Genomic DNA, 21,788 nt, shown 5'->3' on the forward strand with positions numbered 1-21,788 from the left:
TGTAATGAAGGGCCCCCTCAGGTGTCAATGATTCCAAGTGGGGACCTGGATTTCTACCAATAGTAACAGGGAAGCACATGCTGCCTCCCACCCCTTCCCGTGTTGGAGTGGGGTTGAAGGAAGCCAGCTAAAATAGATGGTTTAATTAAGATCCAGAAACCTGTAACATCCCAGATGTCCACATTTCCATAACAAAATGGGCTTGGTGTACCCAGGAATCAGGAAGACTTCAAACAATGGTTGTCAAGACTGAGATGACAGAAATGCTAGATTTATGTGGCAAAGATGTTTAAGGAACCATGATAAAAATTCTCCCATGAGTAATTACCAACATGCTTGAAACACATGAAAAAATTAGAATGTCTCAGTAAATAAAGAGTTTCTCCCAAAAGAAATAGTACAGAGAAGAGAACCAAGTAAAACTTTTAGAACAGGAAATATGATAATTAAAATAAAAAAATCAGTGGATGGGATCCACAGCAGAATGGAAGGGAGAGAGGAGAGATAGAACAATAGGAAATCCCCAGTTTGAACAGGAGAGAGAACATAGACTGAAAAAAAATTCACAGAGTTTCAGGGACCTGTGGGGCGCTAACAAAAGATCTAACATTTGTGTCATCCAAGCCCAGAAAGAAGGTGGAACTAAAAAAGTACTGAAGAAAGAATGGCTGACAGGAAGTAGCACAAGGAAGTGCACTTGTCAAATAGTGAAGAAAAGAACCATCAACTCAGATTCTTACACCTATGAAGTATCCTTCAGGAATGAAGGAGAAACAAGACATTCTCAGATGAAAGAGGACCAGGAGAATATGTCACCAGCAGATCTACTCTAAAAGAATTAAGGGAAGATTTCTAAACAGAAAGGAAGGGATAAGAAGGAATATTGGAACATTGGAAAGGAAGAAAAAAGTCAATAAGCAAAAATATGGGTAAATACAATAGGCTTTCCTGCCTCTCTTAAGTTTTCTAAATTATGTTTTATGATTGAGGAAAAAATTATAACACTGCTCTGATGTAGTTCTCAATGTATGTTGATGAAATTTTTTTTAAAGATAATCATAAACCAGAGAAGTGAAAGTACGGGAAGGGTGATAAGGTTTATCCCAGAGAAATTAAGACTTCTCTTCACTCAAAAGTCTGTATGTAATGTTTATGGCAGCTTAATCCATAAGAGCCAGAAACTTAAAATGACCCAATTGGTCTTCAAATGAGTAAATGGCTGAAAGAACTATGGTATGTCAGTACTGTGGGAATATTACAACTTGGATGATTCTTGAGAGAATTTTGTGGAGTGAGAGAAGCCAAACTCAAAAGGTTGCACACTGAATGACTGAATTTATATCACATTCTTTTTTTTTTTTTTTTGGTAAAGATCTTATTTATTTATTTGATAAAGAGAGAGAGAGAATGAGTGGGGCAGAGGGAGAGAGAGAAAGAGATGGAGGGAAGCAGACTCCCCACTGAGCAGGAAACCTGATGCAGGGCTTGATCCCAGGACCCAAAGATCATGACTTGAGCTGAAGGCAGAGGCTTCACCAACTGAGCCACCCAGACGCCCCACCTATAACATTCTTATAATGCCAAAAGTATAAAAATGGAGAACAGATTAGATGTTGCCAGGGCTTAAGGAGGGGGTCGTGCAGGAAAGAAGTAGGTATGGCCATAAAAGAGCAACATGAGGATTCCAGTCTTGAAGGAAATGTCAACATCCTGGCTGGGATATTATACTAAAGTTTCTCAAGATGTTACCTTCATGGGGAACTGATAAAAAATACATAGGATGTCTCTGTAGTATTTGCTACAACTGCATGTGACTATGATTATTTCCAAATGAAGAGATAGATTAAAAAGTAAAAAGCATCTACATTTTTCTGCTGGTTCTCTGGGACTACTGCTTGCTCCAGGAGAATAAGCCCCAGTTAACCCGTTGGAGAATCCAAGACTACATGGGACAGAGCTGAGTTGCCCCTTGCAAACTCAAGAAAATCCGTGACTTGACTGCTCACGTGTGAGTAAGCCCATCCATGCTGAACAAATGAAGCCAGGTCAGATCAGCCATCATATTCATGAGGAATGATCTGTGGTTATTGTTTTAAGCTACTAAGCTCTGTGGTAAGTTTTGTGCAACAATAGTTAAGTGACAGAGAAATTTCACTGAAGACCTGAACGATGAAAAGAAGCAGCTATCTGAACAGCAAGGGGAAAAAAGTTCTGGCAAGTTCTCTCATCCTTTGTCAGAAAGGCATGTAACATTTTGGAGGCTGGTGTGTCATGCGTGAAGCAGGAAGTGGTGGGAGATGAGGTTCAGCAGGTTGGCAGGGGTCTGATTATGTAGAGCCAGGCTATGAAACTGGACCTTAGTCTTGGTGATGTGGGTTTGGTGATCACTCAAAGACTGCTCTGGAAGTCACTTGGGAAGCCACAGTGAGATCATTTCTTTTTTAACTCCTCCAACTACTTAGTTAGGTATGTACTACCAAATGACAGTGTTCCACAAACGTAGTGTCTAATTATTATCACTATGTGTTAGGCATTGTGATAGGGGCTGGGAGACTTAATTATCTGTCTCTATACACTAGAAAGTATGCTTTGTGGACTCTGCTTCATGCACTGCCATTTCTTCAGTGTTGGAATAGGACCCTAGTGCATAGTAGATGCTCAGTAAATATTCACAAAATTAATGAGTAAATGAAGGGACCAAAATGTGTGTTATCCCTGTTTGCATGCAGATCACCACCTAGTTGGGTGGTGTGAGCCACTGACTGCTCTGGAGTGCTTCCCAAGCAATGGAAGCACTTTAAATGCACTAATTCATTCAATTCTAAGAGCAGCCCTATAGGGAAGATGGTATTATTAATTCTTTTAAAAATAGAATAAAATCTTGTCTATACAGACTAACATAGACAGTGTATACATGACTGCCTATTCATTATGTTTGATCATGTAATGTTTATATCAACTTAGGTGTTTGATAGGCACAGCAAACTCACCACCGAATTCCACATCATCTCTACAAACCCTGGTCGCCTTACAGCCTTGCTCAGCTGGTGGGAACTCCACACTTCTACTTGCTTGAGCTAAAAATCTTAGAATCATCTGCGAGTCTTTCCTTCCTCTCCCTGTGTCCGGTCCCATCAGTGAATCCTGCTGGTTCTGCTTTCCGAACAGATGCATATTCTGACCACTTCCCACCCCTTCCTCACTTCAGTCCTGGCCCTGGTCTCCGTCCTCTCCTTCAAGCCTTATTGCAGAGGCTCCTAACTCGTTTCCCTCTCTCTGCCTTCAGACCCCTGCAGTCTGTTGACCATACTTCAGATTATGTTACTTCAATTCAAAACTCTTTAGCTCAGTTCTCATCTCATTCAGGGAAAAAGCCAATGTCTTCACAGGCAGACCCAGGAGACAAATGCAGTCCCACCTGCACTTGTCACCACCACCACCCCTGAATTCTCTGGTCTTCCGCTGGCCTCCTTTCTCTTCCTTCTGCATTCAGGCATGCCTCTGCTCAACACCCACTTGTTTCTTTTGCCTGGAGCCTCTCCCCTCCCCATATATCTACTGTCTTCACTCCTTCCCCTCTTCCATCCCCTTCTAGGTGTTCTCTCAGATGGCAGTTTCTCTGTGAGAACTTCCATGATAACCCCACTGAAAATACTCACCACTAGCAATTTCTGTCCACTTTTCCTTGGTTTATTTGCCTTTGTGGTCCGTAATACCATATGCCGTATTATCCATATACTGGAAGCAGACACATGCATCTTACTCTCTTCTTGATGATCTGTAAACCCAGCGAAGGCAGGGACTTCTTCCTGTTTTGTTTACAGCTGTGGCCCTGGTCAGTGCCTGACGGTGCCCGGCACGGGGTAGGTGCCCAGGAAATATTTGTCTGATAAATTAATGGTGGATATCAGCTCCCAGACATGCCCATACAGTAGCTAAGATTTTCTAGCATTTTTTTTAAAGGATAGTTTGTTTTTTTTCCCCCTAAAATGCTAGTTAAAAATAAAAGCTAAATAAATGACTCTTACTGCTTATGGCTTCTTGAAGCAGTTCTTTTGTTCCTCATCTTCTCTCCACCTTCCTCACTCCTCAGCTCCCTCCCACCTTGTAGATCTGGAGAACAGAGAGGAATCGGAGGGAGAAGGAAAGGGCTGCATAACTTTCCGTCTCAGCGCTGGCGCTCCCAACACTGGCCAGCTCTGTGCAGACAACCAAAGGGTTTCCCTTGGTGACGGGAACCGTTGGTAACAGATAATTGAGTCCATGAGAATTTTTTTTTAAAGATTTTTATTTATTTATTTGACAGAGAGAGACACAGCGAGAAAGGGAACACAAGCAGGGGGAGTGGGAGAGGGAGAAGCAGGCTTCCCGTTGAGCAGGGAGCCCGATGTGGGGCTCGATCCCAGGACCCTGGGATCATGACCTGAGCCAAAGGCAGACGCTTAACGACTGAGCCACCCAGACGCCCCTCCATGAGAATTTTTAACAATAATGTATTACTTGTTTGATCATTGCTAAAATATGCATATCTGCATATTTACAACTGAAGAAGTATAAGAGGAAGAAAGCCACAAACTAAGGCTAAAACCATAGGGAGGGGCTAGTTCTTGCAGGTTCTGGAATGTCTTAAGACTTTGGTTTTTACCCCAGAGGCAACAGGCAGCCACAGAAATGCTTTAAGTAGTGGATTGATGTGGTCAGATTAAGTTTTTAAAGATCACCCCAGATGCCCTGTGGGAAACAGATCGAAATGCAGCCAGGTGGGAGCAGGGAATCTCTGAAGCTCAGGAGATGGTGACTTGGGTCAGGGTGGCCGTCCCTAGTGAAACAGTAAGGACATTCCAGGCTTAGCTAGAAGGAAAGTACACAGGACTTGGGTTTGCTGGGTTGTGTTAAAAGATGATTTTCCCAAAGCAGGTAAAACCACAAATAATGAACATGTTACACATTCTGCTTTAACTCATTAAGTGAGAGAACAAAGCAGAATATTATGAGTAGTTCAAAGGGTAACCTGGAGAACCCCCACATTTATATATCTGGCAAAGTGAAATGAATGTTGGAAAGGAGGCAAAAATGTGCCTCATTGGCAGTGGGGGAGGGAAGTCACTTGAACCTTTGCTGCACAGGACAGAATTTGCCTGGACTAGAATTATGTTGCATTTTTATGAGTTATCTACAATTTAGATGTAGAATAGCTCCCACAAAATCCAAAACAGATAATCCCACAAGTGCGTGTGCTAAGGAATGCAGTTTTCCATTAAAGCACAGATTTTCCCCAATAATTGCATGTAAGAGTGTGTGTGTGTGTGTGTGTGTGTGTGAATGAGGGCTGGTGGGGAAGGGTCAAATGTAGCTCACAATCTTCTTGCATAAACAGCAGGGCCCTATCTGCTGAATGAGTATGCATACTGGAGTAGAAACAGGTTAAAAAACAGAAATAGCCTACTTTTTAAACTTAATAATTTACTAATAGGATTTTCTATGGTATAAATATTATGTGACAATATCATTTTTAATGATAGCAATTTCCAGCTTACAGATATGCCATAATTAATTAAACCAGCCCTCTGGAACATTGAGGGTGTTTCCAGTTTTTATGTGGAAGAACCTTATTCCCATATGTTTGCATATTTCCTTAATTATTCCCTTGGCGGGGGAAGTTCCTAGAAGTAATATTTCCAGGTCAGAGGGTAGGCATAATTCTGCCTCTAGAAAGGTTGTGCTCATTTACCTCACCATCAGCAAATGATGGACATAGCTAATTTATTACCTGTGGATGCTTTATAAGGCTTTTTAATCCTCTTTGTACAACTTTTATTTTATGATTAATTAGCCTGTTCTTGCTGGTCTTTCTCTTTGCAGTGAATTTAAAATGTACCTTGCTACCCACTGTGCAGTCTTACCCAAATTAGCATTTCTTTCCTCACAAGTAAAGGTGTATGTAAATGATAGGCATGGGATCGTGTGGTTTACTCATTAAAATTTTTTTCCCTTCATGAAATAAATAATTCTGAACCAGCTCATTATTTTAGGAAGTGGCGTTTGGTAGCAGCCTACAAGTTACCATTCAAAGATGCCAAAGAACTCCTTGTATACTCTTCATCTCTCACCTTCTGAAATCCCATAATGATTGTTATTTGTAGGACTGGAACGTTACAACCCCCTTGGTCTCAGAGATCATCCAGGTCAAAGCTCTCACAGTGTGGAAGGAGAATTTTGCAGACCCTGGCAGACAGGACAGAGGGGGGATTATCTGGTGGGCTCTTTCCTACCTCCTGTTTTGTCTTCGTTAAAGACTCTTCCTCTGTACCCCGATTGCATCGTTTGGCCCTATTCTCTGTGGCTGTTGGGCTGTCCTTAGATAGTGGCATTTCTTCAGTCTCGAAGTAATAGAGGAGCCTGAGACTCTAGGAGGGCAGCTAGTTCCTCTGGCCATGTGTCGTGCACCAAAGCGGAGGGCCAGGTGCGCCTGGAGAAGTGACGGGTCAACCCCAGGTAGCTGACTGCATATGCCCGCAGGAAGCCAGCTAGTCAGGATGTTTCTTAGCTGCAGCCATAACTAATTGAGAACAAGAGGCTGCAGGTTAGCAAGGCAAGGAAGGCCAAGAGAAACTGAGATATTTCTAATGTAGTTAGAAATACTTTGCACGTTTGGGTTTCTGGACTTTGGTCAAGGTTACGGAATACTTTGTCACTTAAAGAGAGAGCATGTGAAATTCTTTTAAAAGCAAACACTTCATACAAACTGCTAGGATACCTTCGAGTCCTAGCCTGGGATGTTAAGACCCCAGTTGCCGACATACTCCATTAAAAACCATCACTGGGGATGAACGCTTGGTACCAGAGAATTTAACATTACAAATGCAAATGTCACTCTCAAATAGCTAAGCTCTAAAGTTGTCCAGATGAAAGAGCATATGGTTACAACGAAATGTCTCTTTTTAGGTTGTGATAAGCTTGAAAATAAACTTCTGACAGACAGCTCGACCCTTGGCATAAGTGTGTGCCTCTCTGGGAGTCCAACTTTTCTGGGAAACTCCTGGGGTCGTGGTTAGCTTGTTCTCCAGAGCAGGGCAAACCAAAGGTGAAATCCTGGCTTTCTTTCTGCTAGCTTCACGCCCTCAAGTAATAGTTAGCGAGTCACCTTCCTGAGGCTGTATGTCCTTATACAATGGGCATAGGGAAGCAGGTGCTTCACAGGACTGTGGGGGAGGGAGTTAATTGAAAGAAAAGAATGCACAGAAAGGGCTCTGCCGGCTCTCTGCAGTGGAAAGGTGCAGCCGGTACTGGGTGTTGATATTAAGATCCTGGATGAGAAGAGCATTTGGTTTGTTTTGGAGAGTAGGTAAAAATAAGGTTAGCCTGTGAGCAGTGAGGCTAATTTAGCAATGTGTGGCTGGGGGTGTGTCCTGATAGCTGGGGGGAATGCTTTGAGAAGAGCCGACCTGATTAGAGAAAGGGGATGTTGGCAAAATGGAAAATCTTCCAAAGTGCACCTTGACCTCATAGAAAAAGATAATGATCAAAAGCTAACTGTATCCCAAGGCTAGAGATGGGATGCTGTGTCGGTACATGTGAGAGCTCTCTTTAGGACAGCATCCAAATTCATTGCAGAGGAGTCAATCCCAGACAGTGGACAGGACTCAGAAGTGTGGTGGAGGGCGTAGAAAAGGCACCAGGTCAACATTTTAATATAAGTTTATGTAAGTAAAATTTGGGCTTGTGGGGAGATGCGGAATATCTAGAGCTTCTCACTTGGGCTGTAGCCCCTCCTCATTTTGTCTCATGAGGGACATGTCAAATGGATTTTTAGGTTGATCATAAGGTCACATGAGCTTCAACAGTTGAGAAATACTGCCATAGACCAGAGGTTGGCAAGCCGCACCCTGGCCTGCTGCCTGATTTTTTTATCTTTTTATTTTATTTTTTATTTTTTTTAAGATTTTATTTATTCATTTGAGAGAGAGAGAATGAGAGAGAGAGAAAGCACATGAGGGGGGGAGGGTCAGAGGGAGAGGCAGACTCCCTGCTGAGCAAGGAGCCCGATGCGGGACTCGATCCCGGGACTCCAGGATCATGACCTGAGCCGAAGGCAGTCGCTTAACCAACTGAGCCACCCAGGCGCCTCTGCCTGATTTTTTTAAATAAAGTTTTATTGGGAGATAACCACACCATTCATTTATGCATATTCTCTGGCTACTTTTTAAAGAATTTTTTTAAAGATTTTTATTTATTTATTTGAGAGAGAATGAGAGAGAGAGAGAGAGAGAGAGAGCTTGAAAGGGGGAGGGTCAGAAGGAGAAGCAGACCCCCCGCCCCCCCAGCAAGGAGCCCGATGCGGGACTCGATCCCAGTACTCCAGGATCAGGACCTGAGCCTTGCTTAACCAACTGAGCCACCCAGCTGCCCTCTCTGGCTACTTTTGTGCTGCAAGTGCCGAGTTCAGTAGCTCCAACAAAGACCTATGATCATCAAAGACTTAAATATTTACCCTCTGGCCCTTTACGGAAAAAGTTTTTGACACTTGCAATGGACATAGAGACCTAAATGGTCACATCTTACGTAGGCTTTCTGATTTTTCTTGAGTGTACATGGAGGGCAGTATGTAATTTCCAATTAACAGAAATGTTGTGACCAAAATTTGCTTTCTGTCACCTTTATAACTGTCCATGCATTCTCCAGAAGTTAAATTTGTGACTTCGTTGTTCAACCCCTTGTCACAGACTGCTAATAAAATTAGGAACTCAAAACAAATTCTTACTTGTTTCAGCTGCTTTGTTGGCACCGGGAGTCTCAGTGAATTTACCAGACTGTTCTTTGTTAGGAGAAGAAGCTAGTAAGTGTCAGCGATTTGAAACCTGAGCTATGCAGTTATTAAGGCTATCCAATTTTAAAGAACATGGAAAAAAAAAACAGTACAAATCATATAGGGGTTGGTGACAATTTAAGACTGAAAATTAGATGTAATAAAGCCACTACCAATAACTAGCAAGTGCACACTGAAGGAAATTGTCATGTAACTGCTAAATCTGGTGTCTGTCCACTCAGGTTGTCAGAACTGTGTGATGTGCTTATCTTTTTAGCTTCAGCAGTGGCTTATGCGGATTAACTTGTTCAAATCCAGGACTTTGAAGATATTCACAAAGCGTCATATTTTTCAAATGTGCAATCTCAAATCAGCGTGCACTCATCTCAAGGAGTGGGTCTGAGTTTGTCCCGCAGGGGACATTTGGCAAAGTCTGGAGATAATTCTGGTTGTCAGCTGGGTAGGGGGGAGTGTGCTGCTGGCATTCAGTTGGCAAAGGCCAGGATGCTGCTAAACATCCTGCAACTCGCAGGACACCCCACCCCCTCACACTACGAAAAATTACCTTGCCTAAAATGTCATTAGTCCTGAGATTGTGGAACCTTGATGCACGGGAGGTGAGCTATTTCAAGATGAAATTTATTCTGTCATCAGATTCTCTAACAGTATATTTATCATTAGGATTATCTATTCTTTATGTCTAGTGAGAACTACACTTAGCTATTATCCTTGGGATAACAGTTTCCTCTTTTAAATAGAAAAAAATTTAGTTAAAAAATCAATTGACAAAAAAAACGTTAACTAAAATAAGTACTACAGATGGTAAGTTGATGTGTTATATAAAATACGAAGGAGATGGTTGAATGAATTAATTTTAAGGAAATAAAACTGCTGTAAACTCTTGAGTGGGATTGTTCTCAAATTGTCATCTTTTTAACAACATCTGTGTTACTCCAACAAGTCGCCCATGGACCATATTCAGGGAGTCCTGTTTCATTCCCTTGGAAGAGTACTGAGATATTTAGGGTAAGTTTTTAATCCTCAGGTACTAGGTGGCTCTCCCAGAATTCTTAGGACAGAGAGTGTCCAGCGGTGAAGTTGAGAGTTCACCGGAGCTGAACAGATTTATTTCTGCTTCTTTATCTCTCTTCTGCTCATGACAGCATCTCACACTGCTCGACTTCAAAGCCCTCTGTGCACCACTTGTGGGAAAGCACACATCACAGAGGCCCTCCTCATGGAGCATTTGTTGGAGAACTCTTTGTTGGCAGTCCCGAGTGGGAAGCACTGTGTTGTCTGCATCTTTATGAATATTTATGGCCTGGGTTTGCAGATTGCAAATAAAACACCTGGGGAACATGTTAAAGAGCAAATTTGTCTGGCCCCCACCCCAGGAGGTTCTGAGTCAGTAGACCTTGGCTAATCTCTAGGAATCTACATAATTAACAATTATCTTGAGTGATGCTGGACCAGCGCTGAGAATCACTCAGGTGTGATGTGTGGCAGAATGAGGAATGGCCTTGATGGTACGATTGCTCCCAACTTTTGCATTATTTCGTACCATGTGTTTGTATGTTACAAATATCCTGAGCTGCCTTTTCATAAGCCAGATTTTGGTTTTCCTTCTCTCCTGATGAACCAACATGATGTAATCTATTCGACGGTGATGCCCCCACCAATAGTTGCATGTGAATTTATGTAATAGTATTTATGCAGTTATTTGTAATATTGCACTTTTGCCCTTACTACTTAATAAAATGGAAGAAAAACAAAAAGAGAAAAACAAAAATCCCCTAAACCTGCTACAGATGGATCAAAGGTGGGCATCATTAGGCGTGCTGAATTTGAGGAGTCTTTAGCTTGCATTGAACAGCGTTTGGACATAAGCCAGGAAAAGACTGGTTTGATTGTGAAGAAAATGAACAAGTATAAAAGGAAGTTAGAAATGGTATCATTTAAGAGTGAGTCTGAAAGTGGAGGCATAATTAGGAAATGTAAATTATCTTCCTAAGTGAAAATAATGTTTTGCTACAGTGGATATATTTTTGCATACCTTTAGCATGCTCAATTTCTAAAACATTTTCAGGGGCATGTGCAAAAGAAAGGGGTTGCCGATAGTAAAATGACAGCCTATTTTCCCCACTTCTTATGGAAACAGAGGGACAGTTATTCCCACTGTATTTACAGTCCTGTGGTGGTGGTCAAATTTTCAGGGAGACTTGTCTCATGCGTTATTCAGACACGAGTGAGATGTTGGTAAGACTTCTATGTGTCAACCACAGGACTGGAAATGTTAATTTTCATGGTGGGGTCTCTATCCTGAGAGGTATATGTTTGAATTCTTACCAGTGGCTCTTACAATGTGGCTGCTTAAAGTTCCGTAGTCCACTGGTTAATTACACTGTGGTCTGATAGAGCAGCAGGAGGGGGACTGGTGAAGAATGTAGATAACTGTTCTTAGATTAGGCTGTAATTTTAAGAGTCTGCTTAAATATCCCTCCATTTTTCCATTTAAAAAATTTTAAGTATTTTATTTTGAGGCAGTTGTAGATTTATATTCAGTTTTAAGAAATCTTACACAAAGATCCTGTACCCTTTACCCAGTTTCCCTGGTGATAACATCTTCAAAACTATAATGCAACATCATAACCAAGATATTGACATTAATACAGTCAAGATACAGGATGGTTCCATTGCTGCAAGGATCCCCCATGTTCCCCTTTTGTCGACATATCTACTTCCCATCCCTAACCCCTGATAATCCCAGGTCTGTCCTCCATTTGTGTAATTTTGTCATTTCAAGAATGCTATAAATAGGGTCATATAGTATGTATCCTTTTAGGTTTGCCCCCCTGCAAGCATGATTATCTGAAAATTCATTCAAATTGTTGCAGTATTGATAGTTCAATTGTTTTTATAGCTAAGTAGTATTCCATGATATAGATGGACCACATTAACCCACTGAAGAATAAATGGATGTTTTCAGTTTTGCACTAATACATATCAAGCTGCTATGAACATTTATGTTCAGATGGTGTGTGTGTTGGCGGTGGGGGAAGTTTGCATTTTCCCGGGATAGATTCCTAAGATAGCAACTGTGGGTCATATGTTGCTTGTTTAGTTTTTAAAGAAACTACCCAGCTATGTTTCAGAGTGCCTGTAGCATTCCACATTCCGACCAGCAAAGTGTAAGAGACCCAATTTCTCTGCATCCTTTCAGCACTTGGTGGTGGTATTTTTTTTTTTAAGCCAATCTGATAGATGTGTACTGATATTTCATTGTGGTTTTAATTTACATTTACCTGATGGCTAATAATGTTTTCTGTGCTTCATCATCTGTGCATCCTCTTTGGTGAAATGTGTGTTCATGGTTTTTGTTTTTTGTTTCCCTTCCATTTTGTTATTGGATTGTTTGATTCTTTACTGTTGAGTTTTAAGACTTCTTTATGTATCCAGATACTAATCCTTTGCCAGATTTGTGGTTTCCAAACATTTCTTCCCACTCTGTAACTTGTCTTTTCATCCTCTTAATTGGGTTTTTCACAAAGCAAAAATTTTAAGTTTTGAGAAGGTACAGTTTGGCAAGTTTTTCTTTTATGGATTGTACTTTTGGTATGAAGTCTAAGAATTCTTTGTCCAGACCATGATCCCAAATTTGGTCTTTTTTTTTTTTTCTAAAGTCTTATAGTTTTGTTTTATATTTAAGTCCATTGTGAGTTTATTTTTGTGTAAGATGAATGTTTTAGGTTAAGGTGTTTGTTTATTGTGCTTTTTTGTATTTGTTTTTTTCTTCAGATATTCAGTTATTCCAGTGCCAGTTGTTTGAAAGGCTACTCTTTCTCTGCCGAATTACTTTCCTGTTTCTGTCTCCATGCTTTTTTATTTCTTGATAAGTTTAATAACTATGCAAGATGAAAGCCAATAGAATCGATTTTAATTGTACTATTTTACTGATGCCTCTGGATATTTAAGAAATAACAATTCTCTTTCATTTATTTTACAGTATTAATTTTTATTATACAAAACAAAAACAAGCAACCCCCCCTTCTTTCTCATGTCATTAAGAAATTCCTTCTGAAATTCATTTCAAATGATATACCTATGGTATCCTATAGAGAGGTAACATATATATTCCTGGTGTAGCATAATTTACTCTATATATTGTGTATACTATTCATATTACTACATTTTTAATATAATGACTACCTATATTATCTTACAGATGCGTACATCTATATTGTATTATATATGTTATGTACCACATACTTACTGTATATAATAGACATACTATCATTAACTTTGTCCTTCCTTATTTTTGAGGCTTTTGTAGTTTCTATTTATTATTATTACAAATAATAATACTAGAATTATACATTCAGCAGGATGAGGCACATATCTTACCCTCTGTATTCAGAGCAAAACTTCAGCATGGAGTGGAGTTCATGTTCTTTTTACCACCCCAAAGAAAACGATTAATGAGTGTTTAGTTTACGGAGTGAGAAGAGAAAAACAGAATCTATTCAGCATTGCAGACAAGTAGTAGCAAACCTGAATTCCTCATCCACCTGCCAGTTACTAATAAAGTTGTAGAAGGCATTTTAAATTGAGTATGGTTTGAATAGCCGAATGTTTTATGTGGACTTTTTGTTTCTTCTTACTAGCTCAGAGGTTCTTTAAACTTTATAGTGCATAAAATTTATTTATGGGTTGACTATACAAAACCACATAAATATGGTACTTAGAAGGTGATTTAAGGATCAGGGAGATAATTGTGACTGAATACGTACCCACCTGTCTGCTCTTGAATTCAGAATTCCTCTGTCGATTTGGGCTGCATTTGGGCTTTTTCTTTCCGATACATTCTTATTCTTTTAAAGTTCTTCATATTTGCTGTCAGATGGCCTCTAGAGGTCACCAGCAGAGTATAAGAGTGCCACTCAGATCTCTGCTATCAGTGAATATTGTCATTAATATACATCCTTATTAATTTTTAGGTTAAAACATCTCAATTTATTTTGCTTTTGGAGAACATTGTTTTTCATTTACTCCTTACCTCTTTGCACTTTCCTCTCTTTGGTATGATTAATATTTTAGTGTCTAATTTATATTGGTTATTCCAATCTAGGTAGCTTTGGTTGCTCAGATAAGAACTCTAATCAGCCTCACTCAATTAAGAGTGATGTTGATGGTGGTGGGTTCCTAGGGACACAGATGATTTCCAAGAAAACCAGGAGAAGTCAGCAACAGAAAGATGACAAAGGACTAAAATGTCTCTTCTGCCTGGAATAGAAATTATCTAGTTCTCTGTACCAGGTTCCACTGCTTAACTATTAGGCCCATGATTCAACATGGTCGCCAACCTCAGTTTATAACCTACCAGGGTTTACCTCTCAACTCAGCCTGTGCCTCAGTATGACAGTGGTTTTCGAGTCTCTGGGTTGGATTTTCTGAGGGAGAATCTGATTGGTGTTTATCAGTCATTTATTAGCTAGTCTAGTGTCTGACCCAACTCTTGACCCTCAGTTATAAGGGACGTCTTATGACATGTAGGGGCCATCTCTTTATAGGGCTGTCAGTGAAGTCTTCAGCATACACTGGGCCCATGGTTTCCATATTTAATTGCATTTGAAATAAGAGCATGTGCCATGAATGCCTATATTATTTGTGCTGATTTTTATCTCTGGGACTTTTTCTGAAATGTTGCTACTAATACTGTGAGTGAAAGGTTAAGAAATTTGCCTTTAAATATTCATTTTCATTTGATTCCAGCAATCAAATGACATAATATGCCTGTTGTGGAAACAGTTTTGGGTTTTAAAATTTTATTTTCCCAAAGTAGCATGATGCTTATGGCTTATGAATACTTTACACATGAAAACATCAAAAAGAAAACATTTGACTGTAAATGTCAGTAATATCTCAGTCAGTGATGCTGAACTCTGTCTTTGTATTTCCTCCCAGATATATCAGCGATGCTGGCTAGTATTCAAGAAAGCTTCAAGCAAAGGTCCAAAAAGACTGGAGAAATTTTCCGATGAACGTGCTGCATATTTTAGGTGTTATCATAAGGTAAAACTGGATTGTTGTGGCTTTCTAGAAATCTGTTCACAAACAGGTAACCTGAGTTCACTGAATCTAAAAACTTGTCTGGGTCATTTAACAAAAGTACAATTAATCCTTTTTCCAAGGACAAAACATCTCTAAATTACTATTTGTTAATTGTTTAAAATAATGGACTACCGTAAAGTTTCTCTTCTGATTTTGTACTATTTGTTGTTGTTGTTTTTCCAATCTCTAGTGCAGAATTCACCATGTTCTTTTTGAATTTTCATTTTGCGTAGTAAACCCAACTCCCAACATTGAAGCCCCTTGGGAGTAAAGAGTAGGTCTCCGTGTATCTAGCACATCTAGTGCCTGACGCAGGTTAGATCCTCATTCGGTGCTTGGAACGTGGGGTGAGGACGAAGGGAAGAACCTGGAAAACAGATGAATGGTGAAGGAGGAGGAAGTTCTCCTCATTAGTTTATTTTTTTTAAGCTTGATGCCTAAATTTAATTCAGACTTGCAGTTTGAATAGTGGTAGTCAGCTTTCCTCACTAAAAATAGTAATGGTGTATTAAAATACCTCCTTTGGGAGTAGAAAATGAAGGAAAATACAAGGCCGACTTGGATTTACAAATTAGCCATGTCTTTCCCTCTACAGGGCAATGTTTCTTCATGCCCCTTGTTAATGGGCAGCCTGTGTCTTTTCTCTTTTCATGAAATGACGTAAAAATGCATGGTAAACTTCTTTTCCCCCCAAGGTGCTGGTTGTTTCTGTTTGGGGAAAATACTACTCTTGTCTATGGAGGAATTGTTTATTTTTATGACAGAACATTTAAATTGTTTCAGTATTCTATCCTGAGATTCTGATCCTTATTTGGTGAGATTTTGTCAGGAGTGGGGCTTCTTGCCATTTACAATTTTATGTGAAGCCAATAGATTTAGTAGCACAGAAATTTGGCTAGGTGTTGGAAAGTGAATCATCTTTCCTTTTTACGCAAATTCTCCACAGGTGGGGAGTTTAGGACTTCTTATGAAGGGGCTGTTTTGACACCTTGGTTTATCCAGTAATGAAAAGCAGTAGGGCAAGCTGCGTTCCTTTGCAATTTAGAGAAATAAAGCATATGCCGTGCTTTATAGGCACATCTGCACATACATGAGGAAGAAAAACACTAAGCAAGACTTTGAGATAAGTAGGGAAGGGAGTCAAGAGTTTATCTTCCATGTGTACTATTTCCCCACCATTTCATAATGAAGTTCCATATTCCAAGATCAGCTTCCTTCCCAGCCTACCTTTAACGTAAGGGAGAGCCCAAGGAAACCTCTTTAGGAGCCTAGAATTTCCTCCACCATTTCTCTTCCACGTGCCACGGATGTCCACTATTCAGATAAGGGTGTTTGTCCTCAGGCAAGAGTTGGTGACTTGCAAATCTGTTAGATAGGAGCCGTGATCCGTGAGGCCCGTGATAGCATACCTTGGAACCCTTGCAAATAATCTTGAGCCAATCTCAGTATTTCTATAACACCTGAAATTCCTGGCGTCCAGACGTTTTGGACCAGGTGTATTATGTCCCAGTTAATCCCACACGTACCCAGTGTCTTCGCTAATAGTAAGATGGTGAACAATGATGTGGGAATGGCGTGCTTCATTTTTACTTGAGCGGCCTTGCCTTAAAAGGAGCTCAAAATGCCCAAGGAGGTGTTTGGTTTATCTATAGGACAAAAGGAGAGTCTTCTCCAGGTTTCTCCTCCTTAACTGACATTGATTCCTTCCCTCCACCTCTCAGGTCCATCAAATCCTGGTGACCAGATTCCCTACCCTGATAGACTATTTTCTTCATTGTTCTTTATTGCCTTCTCATTATAATTAACAAGGTCATCTAAAGACTTCATCTCCTAGGTGGCCAGAAGTTGTGGTTCTGCATCAGTTCTCTCTTGAGAACCGTCTGTAACTTTACAATTCACCATCTGATGGCATGTTTGTGTCACCCCAAAACTCATGTGTTGAAGCCTAACCCCCAAAGTGATGACATGTGGAGATGGGGCCTTTGGGAGGTGTTTAGGTCCTGAGGGTGGAGCCCTCGTGACTGGAATTAGTGCTCTTATAAAAGAGGTCCCAGGGAGCTTCCTCCTTCGTTCCTCCATGTGAGGACACAGCCATCTGTGAACCAGGAAGCGGGGCCTCGCCAGACGCTGAATCTGCCAGTGGCTACCTGGGGCTTCTCAGGCTCCAGAACGGTGAGAAACAAATTTCTGTTGTTTATTAGCCACCCAGTCTGTGGTAATTTGTTACAGCAGCTCAGATGGACTAAGACACCATCAGTCGTGTGTGACCACTAACGTTGATCAGTCCTTTCTTGTTCTGGTAGAGTTCCAAATAGAGCCCAGAAATCCCTGATTCCCCACAATCCCCTGTACCTAATATAGAAAAATAAAGAAATAGGCTATGCTTTGCTTACAGACTTTCTCATACCTAAGAGAAGAAAGAAGACAAGTGAGGAATACCTTACAGGAACTCCCCAAATCCAGTCTGTCAGCAAGTGATGTTGGCTCTGTGTTCAACACGCGTAGAGACTCCAGACATTCTCACAACCTCTGTTGCTACCGCTGTGGTCCAAGCCACTGGGCTGCCTAATGCCCAGCCCTCTAGAGTCTATTCAAAACACTCATATCACATCATGGTACTCCAGGGAAAACCCTCAGCCAGGTATTTATAATGGCCTACACAGTCACATGATTTGATTCCTTGTCCCGTTTCACCTCATCTGCTCAGTACCCCCGTCCCACTTTACTCTGCGGCAGGCACCCTGGGCTCTCTGCTTTCCTGAGAGCACTGTGTGTCGTGTTTCCTTTTCTGGAATGCTCTCCCCACAAATATCCACGTAGCTCATTTCCCTATGTTGTTCAGGTCATTGCTCAAATTCCTCCTCTAAGAGAGACTATTCCTTGATCTCTTATTTAATATAGAATCCTTTGACACACGCTGTCCATCTCTATTTTTCTCTTCAGCTCTTATCACTACATGTATATTTGTTTGGTTATTTCTTACTGTCTTCCCCACACCACAACCATAAAATAAGGTCCACAAGAGCAGGTTTTATGGGGCGGGGGTGGAGGCATGGTTCACTATCAGTGATCATTGCCTAATACGTAGTAGACATGTTTTAAACTATTGGTTGAGTAGCAACGAATATTATCAATAGAGGAGACAGAGTACATACAAATGGCTTTGTGTCATATTTTTACTTAGCTTACCAAAAGAAATCTGCACTTGAGACACCTGAAGCCAGGAAAAGGAATCTTGATTTGAAGGATATGGGGTGGATAGTGGTGGGGGCAGAAAAAGCCAGGGTTGGGAAGTTTTAGTAGGACAGACTCAAATGTAAAACCAAAGTAGATTATAATGATCCCCCCAGAATGTGAACCAAGTAAGGGAAGATTGAGGACAAATTGTCCTATTTCAGACTTCTACCTGCTGGCTTTGGAATTTAATATGTAAATCTTTGAGGACTGTGGTAAGCCACATTCTCTTTCATCTATAATAATCATTAACCAAAGTTCAAAGCATTAGAATGGAAGAATTATCTACGTTAAGCCTCCAAGCCCTTGATGAGTTCCTGTAGCCATTCATCCTCCTTACTCTCTCAGATCTGATACATTTAGTATTAATCTCTTGGGGGCATATAAAAAGCCAGAATAACTCTGCGATATGCATTTTTTATCTAAATGCTGTGTAATTTATGAATCTTGATAATAAAATACTGAGGTTATAAGTAACACACCGTGACCAGATTTCAGAATTTATTCGAATATAAATAAAGCAATTTCTGAAAGAAATGAGGAACTGTCCATTATGCTTTTTGATCAGTACAGTGGTGGTGTGGAGGAAATCTGTAGCATTGATGAGACCGCAGTGCCTCTTTTGTTTCATTCTTAAGAGATAGTATTAAGAAAAAAAATTGCCACTTTTGCATATCTGATTCTTATTAGAAGTTATAAAACAGGAAACTGACTGCAGAATTTTAAAACTTGATGCCTTCTTCTCTGAAAATGTAGCTAAAGATGAGCTCATAAAAAAAATTGGAAAATAAATACATGAATAATGCACATACAGAACAATTCATTTTTCATTTCTTTACCTCTTCCATGAAGTTCCCCTCGAGCACCACCGCTGTCAGAGATGGCTGTGAAATTGATTAACTGTAATTGCAACAATATTAATACTCCAGTGACTTTAAATATAGTTCCTGACCTTCTTGTTAAAGGCAAGTTCCACTGTTTTCATTCAGGAAATTAAAGTGGCTCACCCCAACCAGAAGGGGTTGAGCGTTTCTATGATTAATTTTATTTTTTCAAAATGAATAACAATTGGAAGGCAATCTAAGTGGAAGGAAGACCGTCTACTGTTTTTGAGACCAAGCCAAATGGTGGTGTGGGAAGTATGCTGGACCCAGATTTGGGAAACCTGCTTTCTAATCCTGGCTTTGCCACCGTACGTGGATGATAGGTTGCTTCAGGTCTGTGTAAGAGTGACCTCTGTTAAAAGACACATATTGAACATTTTAAGAGTTTATTTGAGCAAAAAATCGATTCGAGTCATACAGCACCAAACTGGAAGTGGTAGGAATCCCCCACCAAGAGGAGTTGGGGAGGGACCTTTTATTGTGAAAAGGAGGAAGCAAAGTAAGGCAGTTATTGATTGGCTGTAGCTTAAAGCCTAGATGGCTGTGATTGGTTGTCCTTAACATTTTGACTTCATCACCCTGAGGCATTTACAGGCTCATGATTTGGTTTGCTTCCATAGGCTCTCAGGGCATGAGAGCCACATCAGTCTAATGGTCTCCTTGTTTAATTAATGTAACACCTCCAAGGTAAGTCACAGCATGGCTTCTCCATCATCGCACATTGCTGAGCCTGCAGGATTCAGTTCACTTTGGGCCAGAAGGATCGTTCTAACGGATTCTCTAATACAGTGTTTCCCAAAATGTATTCCAGGGATTCTGAAAGAGGGGAGTTCCAGGAGGACCAGGATTCTGTGGTCAAAGAAGTTTGGGAACTGCAACATTTTCATCCATTCTTGAGATTCCTAATCCACTGTAGCTTATCAGAGCCTCTGAGGAGACCTACAGTTAGGACACCTGAGTAACTTTGAGTCAACATTTCCAAAACTGATTGGGCCCTGGAGCTACTTTTTTTTTTTAATCATATGTTCCATGGAACAAATAAGTTTAATTCTAAGGAACACAGTTTTGGATATGCTGCTTATGTGTATTACCTTGTTTATTAGATGTCCACTTGGCCTGTTGTTATTTCAACAGTGCGCATCTGGGGATGGTCATTCCTACTTCACCAGAATCATAGGGTTAACTTGTGTATCAAATGAATACATGTTCATGAATGTATCAGAAAAATGGGAGACCCTCTTACTGCAAAGAGTAATAGCCATTATTATTTTTGCCAAGAGTTATTTGTTCTGTCATTCTGTCCTTCCTAAGTGAGTAGGTCACTTTCCATCTCCCAAACCCATTGTTAGACCTTGTTCTTGGTTTCTGCAAAAGTAGGATTCCAGGTTCTTCACAGTAGGCTAACGTCCTAAAAAATCATTTCTCTAGAATTTCCACCAACTTATCACTAGTGTGTGTGTGTGTGTGTGTGTGTGTGTGTGTATGTCTGTGTGTCTGTGTGTTAATGTTTTCTGTACTAATGACTCATTCTTGTTTACTCAGCTTCTTTCTCTTCTAAAACATTTCCTCTTGTGACGTAGCTGTCTATAATACATCTTTTCAAAATTTTACCATATATCATAGCCTCTTTTTTCAATACTCACACACTAGCTTTGGAGTCATTCCCTCTTTGTGCAAGAAACTACCCACCAGACCCTGTTCTGGAAGCTGCCTTCACTTACACCAGTAAGTACATGCCTCTTTATATCTCCACAGATTAAATTATAACTTATTACTTGGAAGCTTTTCCCAGATGGTAAACGCTTCCATATCCACGTTTCTTAGGCAAAGGTAGAGTGGATAGATGGGGTGAACTATAGTACCCAAACCACATTTTCCTCTTCTAAGTATTCAAGGAGATAAAAGTATGCACCAGTGTGCCAGAGGCTTCTGAAATATGTTCACAATTGAATTAACTATCTTTCCTACCCGAGCCTGGTTCCTTTCTGGAGTTCCATGTCTCAGTGTGAGGCACTGATAGCCATTCTGTTAATCAAGTCAGAAGCCAGGGAATTGTCCTAGATTCACCGTCTTCCTTATCCCCTCTCTTGTCTAGTCCATCACCACGTTTGCTCTTACTCCTGTCCTTGCACGGACACCCTTTCTTGCCTGGTCCATGTGGCAGACGTTAATCGATCCCTTGAAGTCTCTACTGGGTCTTTACCTCCCCGGGACTCTTCCTGACCCACCCCACGTTAGCCTGTCTTCTGGGCCCCTTCTGCCTGGATGCCCCTATCATATTGAAAGCGGTGATTTATTTTCATGCTGGTGGCAGATTCTGTCTGGTTGGTGCTGACCCCATAATCATACCCTTTCTTCCTTGGTGATGCATGGCTGATTTTTAGCTGAACACAAGGTTACCCAAAGAAAATACACCTATGTAGTGAGGTATGACCATATGACTAAATCCTGGCCCGAGTGTAAGCAGGGAAGGTGATATGTCCTTCATCTGTTTCTCTTTCCTGTTGATTAGAAAATGGACATTAGCCATCTTGGCCCACAAAATGGAAAAGACCTTGGGCTGAAGATGGCAAAGCAACAGGATATGTCCCATGAAAGTGTAGAAGGAGATGTCAGGGGCTGGTTTGTGCTCCCTGACACCATATGTCCCAGTCTCGTTCAGGCTGCAGTAACAAAATATCATAGACAGGTGATTCATATAACAGGAATTCACTTCTCCTGGTTCTGGAGGTTATGAGTCGAAGGTCAGGGTGCCA

At 40.7% G+C, this 21,788-nt stretch overlaps 1 protein-coding gene across 2 annotated transcripts in view; it reads left to right on the forward strand.

The window, feature by feature from the left end:
* The window catches only part of DOK5 (docking protein 5), a 168,965-nt gene that overhangs the window by 62,291 nt on the left and 84,886 nt on the right, over nt 1-21,788 (forward strand). For both annotated transcript variants that reach the window (XM_027622492.2, XM_027622493.2), the window contains one exon: nt 14,768-14,875. In XM_027622492.2, coding sequence (XP_027478293.1) covers nt 14,768-14,875 — 108 coding nt within the window. The remainder of the gene's footprint in view (nt 1-14,767; nt 14,876-21,788) is intronic.

This window comes from Zalophus californianus, chromosome 8 (genome assembly GCF_009762305.2).
Source record: "Zalophus californianus isolate mZalCal1 chromosome 8, mZalCal1.pri.v2, whole genome shotgun sequence".
NCBI lineage: Eukaryota > Metazoa > Chordata > Mammalia > Carnivora > Otariidae > Zalophus > Zalophus californianus.